This window comes from Rhagoletis pomonella, unplaced genomic scaffold (assembly GCF_013731165.1).
Source record: "Rhagoletis pomonella isolate Grant_MI unplaced genomic scaffold, Rhpom_1.0 Rhpom_scaffold_00002, whole genome shotgun sequence".
NCBI classification, from domain to species: Eukaryota; Metazoa; Arthropoda; class Insecta; order Diptera; family Tephritidae; genus Rhagoletis; species Rhagoletis pomonella.
This window is the reverse complement of record NW_023458556.1, coordinates 14092081-14099507: the sequence shown is the minus strand read 5'-3', so window position 1 is coordinate 14099507 and position 7427 is coordinate 14092081. Positions and strand designations below refer to the sequence as shown.

The 7427-nt window shown below is 37.8% G+C and overlaps 1 protein-coding gene across 1 annotated transcript in view; it reads right to left on the bottom strand.

The window, feature by feature from the left end:
• Nucleotides 1-6235, bottom strand: part of LOC118733111 — a 26361-nt gene extending 20126 nt beyond the window's left edge. Inside the window, exon 1 of the mRNA XM_036462337.1 lies at nt 3630-6235. Within this exon, the coding sequence (XP_036318230.1) occupies nt 3630-5754 (2125 nt within the window). The 5' untranslated portion in view covers nt 5755-6235. The remainder of the gene's footprint in view (nt 1-3629) is intronic.
• Nucleotides 6236-7427: the final 1192 nt, after the last annotated feature.

The window sequence follows — 7427 nt, the reverse complement described above, 5'->3', positions numbered from 1 at the left end:
TGTTTAAAATTTTATGATGCCACCCGCAATCGACCGCAAAAAAAAAACGCTGCACTGCCGCAGAAATAAAAAACCATAAAACTTTCGAAAGTAGGGTGTGGTAACGGTAAAAACATTTTCATTTTCATTACAGCACTTCAACAATTCGCAGCGAGAATTAATTACCATATTTATCATTGAGACAATAACGTTGCTGGACAGCCGAAAAACGCAAGCGGAATACTGCTGCATATATTGTTTCAAAAGTATCTAGTGTGTGTGTGTGTGTGTGTGTGTGGGGCTTGAGCAGAAGAAGAAGAAAAAGTATTATGACGAACGCTGACGTAGGAAGAGTAAAGTGCAAATAAATTGGTGTGGCGTGAATGGTCACGCTATAAACGAAGGATTTACGAGAATGCCACCAGTTACAACAATAATGACAACATTGTTCACATCAAAGTACGAGACACGACCGCAAACGTGAAAACCCCATTACGAGTGCAATAACAAAATGTTTATATATTTACGTACGTGGAAGAGGACTGTTAAAACAGCTACAATAAATAAAAGTAGCTGGTCATTTTGGCTCAGAAATGTGGGTATATACATACACATTAGGCTGCGCATTATTTTGCAACTTTGTCCTACAAAGCAAGACTCCCCCCAAAAAAGGTTTATTTGGTCTCAAAAACGTTTTTTAAATCAGATAACAGAAAAACATGCCACAAAGAGAATGAAATTCTCTACAACTTTGGCATTTGAATATGCCAAGTATTTTCAACAGAAATTGTTGAAAAATGTCGAAAACTGTGACAATTTAAAATTTTTTCGCACTCTTTGCTAATTATTTACAATAAAATCAGATTTGATTAAAAAGGCTTACGTTTAAAAAATTTGGAAAATTAAATTCTCTATAAATTCTTATTCAATTGTTTTTAGGAAAAATTAAAAATAAGCTTGCAAATCGCAAAAAATCCAAAAAAAGACCTAAAATCGAAGTTGGCGGAATGTTCCCATACGAAATTTAGGGGCACGACTGTGGAATTCAAATCAAATTTAAATGTCAAATTTAAGAAAACTGCATCAAAAGTTCGCTAATAAACTTGTTTTTCTTCCTATCCAATTGATCTAAATTTACCTAGAAACCTACAAAATTTTAATATTACGTGGGAAAAACCTCAATAACTTTAAAAATTGGAGTGGTTTAAAAATATGTTTGCCATATTTGACATCGGGAGACAAAAGTATATATGGCACCATTTAACTTTGTGAAAAATTTCATGAAAATGCTGAACTTTAGGGCCTTTTAGGCACGTCTTTACGTTATCAGATTTTAAAAATTTTTCGCGGCGCACGTGTTATGACCAAAGGAACGTTTCTAGGGGTAGTTTTGCTTTGTAGCTTAATAAAAATTTTTATCCATACAACTAAGGCGCAGTCTAATACACATGCATGCATACACATGCATGTATAATTTCAGCTGTATTTGCAATTATGCGACTCCCACTCAATTGTCGGCCATGAAGTAGTGAGAGAAAGCAGGCTACTTAGATAAATCAAGGTATGTTCAACGAATCCATAATTCAAAACTTATATGTATGTAATCGCATATCTACGTATGCATGTAATTCTTTGTAATTTATGTGCTGATAAGGAAAGCAATTAAAACACATTAGGAAATAATTACACTCGAATTATGACTGCTTGCTATAACGGCCTGTGACGTTTATTTAAACTAAAAATAATTTTGTCAATGTTATTGTGGCTTATTAACATTTTTAATTTTAATATTTTTATTGAGCATTGTACCACGATTGTTTATTAGGAACAATTGAAAAGGCAACAAAGTCTAAGCGGTGGAAGTTATAGCAGCTATTTCGGAGATCACCACATCTCCTAATCAGACTTCATTTTTCTAGACTTCAGCATGGAGCGAACCTGAACTTTGCACATCAATTACGCAGGTTATGAAGTCTAGAAAAAATAAATAAAATAATAAAATAAAATTAATAAAAATAAAAATAATTTTATTCAAGTGCCTAAAACACAGCTTTACTCGCTGCAAAGAAATTTCATTTTTATAAAGAGGGATTCACCAAAAGTAAGGGCCTAGATATCCACGCTAACCAAAGGGTATAATATTCTAAATATCTAAAGCTATGAACCGATTCGATCCCAATGCAGTCTCCCAAGTCATAAACTCGCTGTTTAATCTCTTTTAACTTCCAAATGTGGGCACGGCAACTTGATTTTTCCACGGTTCATTAAAATAAAAAATCATCAAATAATTATAATTTTACAGGCAAAAAAATACGAGTATTATGGCGAGTATTTTTTAATATAAAGCAATAATAAAAACGCAGATAGACTATACAAATTAAACGTTTACTCATTTTTCTTATGTAACATATAAAATTCTGTAAAAATTACACTTTCATAGCACGTATAACGCTAAGTCATTCGTACCCATATTGACTTCATGCACGTGTATCTCGCTGCGTAAGTACGCTGCATTGAGTGAAATAGCGAATATAGTTTCCTGCTAATGATTTCCTGAGATTTCCAATAATGGACCATTACCTATTTCAGGCAAAGTATAACGAATTTTTTTAAGGAAATTCGCAGGGGGTGTTTGGGAAATGCTAATTAACCTATATCTTCAACATTTTGCGCACAAATAATAATAGTTTTTAAATTATTTGGTTTTAAAATTCCCCCATTACTTTACAATATTTTAATATAAGCACTGCATTTTTTTCAATTAATAAATTTTTCTTCGTAAACAAATGAATGCACATAATGTTTTCACAAAATATTTAACAATAAATTCTTATAAAAAATACTTTATGAGACGTTACAAAATTGAAGGCAAAAAGGAAAATGATGCAAAAATATTAATTTGGTGGTCTGGTATATATAAAACACTATTTAATTAAGTTGTGAATATTTGTAATAAAAAAGCGATGATAAAACTATATTTTAAGTATAGGTTTAAAATTTGCTAAAAAATATCGCGAAATTAAAAAAAAAAAAATCACTACTTCGGTATAAATATATTGAAAATACCATATAAAGTGAGAGTATGCAATTAAAAATTCGCGCGAAGGTATAAAATAATGTACCTACATATCAAATTTATTACTTGCGTTTTCATTGTTTCCGATTTTCGAAATTTTTTCGCTATGTGTGGCAGGAACAAAAATTTCAGTTCAATTGCTCCACAAAGGTTTAGAGATTTTTCGGCATCTTTCAGATTTTTCGGTGACTTCTTCTTCGGTCCGTCACTTTTCAAAATCCCTCGGTAATTTCAGATTTAGCAATTCACTTAACTAATCCACTATTTGTATGCTTTATAACAAAAAAAATAATAATAATTTGATATTGATTTGCGCTCGATAGGTACTAGAGAAATTGCGTGCAAACACTTTCGGCCCAAAGTATCAAATTATCACTGAAATTATACAAAAACGTGCCACACCCTGCAATTTATTACAAAAAAAATTTAATTCTTGTAAACGAAACACATACACGCAATCGTATAATATTCTCACATCATTTAGTACCACACTCGATTACATTTCATTCAAAAAACTACACACCTTCACACACCACTCTGTATGCGCCCACTAATTCGCATCTCAGTTACTTACCTTCATTGCTTCGCTCCAAGTACATCTTGTCCGCATGTGAGCCTCCTCTGTGCATACTGCTAACATCAACTTCACTACCACCACCGCCACCGCCACGGCCACCGCCACCTCTCCCCAATAGTCCACCATTATCCATCACAGTCACGCCATGTTTTATCACCTCTGTGTATTTCCCACTACCGCCGCCACCGGCACCGCCTTTGCCCTCCATTACATCGCCATTCGCATTTTTCTTTTGCAAATGATGCTTGTAGCTTCCGACTGCATCGTCCATGCCCAGCACTACATCTGTGCCGCCGGCCACTGTAGTCGTCGTCGTCGTATGATGACCATCCATACCCGGCGTCAGCTGATCAGCCACATCGAAATGATGATGCCGGTGATGTGCGGGACTCATTGCCTTAAAACGTTTGTAAATGCAGCAGGTTATGAGCGCAAGGAACACAGAGACGCTGAGCAAGCCCAGTGCCATAAGAGAAATCACAATGATTAAATTGCCCTGCAGCAGCATATCGCGTTGGCCTGGCCGTTGTACCAACAGACTCATTTGTACGGCATCCTTGCCGCCCGCGTTCTCCGCCGTGCACGTGTAAACACCTTCATCGCTCTTCTCCGCAGTCACAATGGTGAGACGCGAGATGAATACATCACGTCCGAATTCCTTCTCTTTCGATTGCTCATCGCGCAGCAGTTGTATGTGAACGCGCTGTGCTTGACCGCTGCCACAACAGCTGACTCCGCTGGCGCTACTGGTGGTGAGTGTGCTTGCGCCGCTGCCGCTGCCGCTGTTGCTGGTCGAAGCGCGATACTGTTGCCTGTTGAAGTCCCACGATATCAGCGTGTTTGGTGACGCATGCACACGGCACACCAGCGTCACATTCTCCTTCGATGTGTTTATGGAAGTACCGCGCGCTGGGAACATAATGCGCGGCTTGCATGCGAACGCTTCCGGTTGATCTTCTACCCAGAGCATGCCGCGCAGATGTACCGGATAATAACAAGCCGTGGGCGGCGTATAGAGGTTACGCTTCAGCACAAAGTCACGAAAGATCTGCAACTCGCAAGTGCAGTTCCACGGATTCGAATCGAGTGAGAGCGCAGTCAGTCGCTTAAGAGACTCAAAGGACTCTTTTCGCAGGAAACTCAGTCTATTGCCATCCAAGTAGATCTGTGACAGTAGCGGCACGTTGCCGAATGCCTCTTGGCCAATACGCGCTAAACGATTGTGCTTTAGCTCGACCTTGTGCAGGTACTTAAGATTCTGGAAGACGCCATCGGCGAGCACCTCCAACCAATTGCCATTCAGCACGATCGAGCGCACCTTCACCAGTCGCGCAAAAACATTCGCCTGCAGGTTGCGCAACAAATTATTCGACAAATCCAATTCAATGAGTATCTCCAGTTGCGTGAACGTGCGTGGGTCGATCTGTTGCAATGATGCATTACGCATGAATAGCTTGTGTAAATTGTGCAGATCGGCATTGAGGAAGGCATTTTGCTCCAATATCGCAACACGATTGAAGGAGAGGTCAATCACTTGTACCTCGTTGCTAAGATTTTCTGGCACCGCATTGAGCGAGAGATTCTTGCAGTCGGCAGTCTTCTTGCCCGATTGCCACTTGCACATACAGTCGCCGCAGTCCATCAGCCAATCGGCCTGCGCTTGCGGGGGCATCGTACAGCAAAGGAGGATGAGTAGCAGAAAGTGGGGTAGGACGTGCAGCGGCAGTGGCAGCGGCAGCGGTATGTGTCGCGGCGCGCTGTTTAGGTTATATTTTGTGAAGTTTACTGAAGTCGATGTTGTCTCTGCTTTCCTAGGTTGCTCTTCTATTACCAGACGTGTTACTTCAAAGTCAGTCGATGATTGCTCGCTACCCCTCGGCTGCACTACTAACTGCGCGCGATTATTGTTTTCTTCCTGCTGCTGCTGCTGCTCGGCTTGCAGTTCCTTTACTTGTACTGCCTTGGCTTGGCGGTCGTTGCACTTTCTTCGTTGCTGAATATTTGCTAGCTCGCTCTTATTTTCCCTTTTGTTTTCCTTTTCGTTGGTGTTTTTATAGTTTCTGTAGTGTTGCTGTTGTTTTGGATGTTGTTGTTTTTGGCGTTTATTGCCGTGCAAACGCATTTTTCCTCAGCTTACACATTCGTTTCGATTTTACACTCACGCACAACAACAACACTTTGTAACCGCACTCGCAGTCAGCGACATTTTGCACTCCAATCAGTTGTTATGTGTGAGTGTGCGGCGAAACTGGTGGCAACACTGCGCGCAAAAACGAGAGCATCGTTCGCTGTGTGAAGGAAAGCGATAAAAAAAAATTCGTTGCTGCACTTTGCGAATGAACAACCGCTGTTGTTATTGCCAAATTTTGTTGGTGCTGATGGCGATTGGTTGCTTTTTTCGTCTTTTTTTGCTTGCTTTACTCTCTTTGGGCCGGTAGTTGTGGTCCATTTATAAAAAAAATGTATGCCCTGGCGTAACTTTTTAATACTTTCGCATTTTAGCTCTTATTTCTTCGATAGTTTTGACTACTATTTTACGGTTGTTCCTTTTTGCACTCTTCGGTGTATGTTGCCGCTGATGGTTGGACACCGATAAATCGTTGGCAACGCTGTAAAATAATAAAAAAAAATTGTTTACTGCAAAAATTTACAATTTAAATAATTAACTAAGACTTAATTAAATAATAAATAGGCATGTTTAAATTATTAATTAGTATTTCAAAAGTCTAAAAAAAAAATTTGTTAGAAAAACGCGGGAACGGTATCTACTATATATCTCTAGGATTAATTCTGAATACTCCCCTCGTTTTTGCGATTGGTTCTTGTTTGCTATACTATCCCCAACCGCGTTGCACCGTGAGAAAAATTTAATTATGCAAACGAATATACCTACAAGCTCTGAACATTGAAATCTTAAGAAATGAAGCCCATATCCGGAATCACCATCATAAATATAATTACATATATTACCCCCGGTATACGATTTCCGTTCTTGCTTTTTTTTGAGAATTCCTGCCAAATTCATGAATAAACTTTGAGAGCTCTGATTTTTATTTCATTTTTATGATTACACCATGGTGGACTTGAATTATATTTACTTCAGAATCCTAATGCATAAAAAAAATTCTGTCCGAATGACTGCTATTCATCACGTGGCAGTAAATTGTATACACAAAAAAATATTTATTCGCGAAACTATGGGCAAAATGTAGTAAAACTACATATTTAGGGTTTCTCTCTTACATCAGGATTTTTTTGTTAAAGAACTTAAAATTTAAAAAATATGACTAATTATAAAAATTATTTTAAAAATTCAGTGCAATTTAGAATAGCAATGTAGTTATCAAATAAAAGAGAAAATTCTGTAAAATAAAAAAGTATTAAATTTTTGGGTCCACAAGGTCAAATGGGTATAGAAAAGAAAATTAAAAAAACTTAGAAATTTTGTGCTTGAATATACGGAAAATGTCCAATATTTATTTTTGAAAAAATTGTAGCAGAAAATTTACAAATAACGAAATTGTCAACTTGGCGACACTGTGAATCACTACGCTAATTTGGATTTTTAAATTATCTACCTAATTTTTCGCAGTCCCCTAATTTCGCTCTTAATCGTCCCCCAAAGGCAAAAATTAAGAACAAAGTAATCTCCCCACCCTGGGGAAAATGAGTGGTGAACTCATAATTTGTTACTGAATTCAGTTATTTTGTGTTTCGTTGTTTTAAGCTGACTCGCTATTAAGTAGCAAAAATAAAGAAAGAAGTCAATTCCCCACAGTGGGGAAAAGGAGGGGT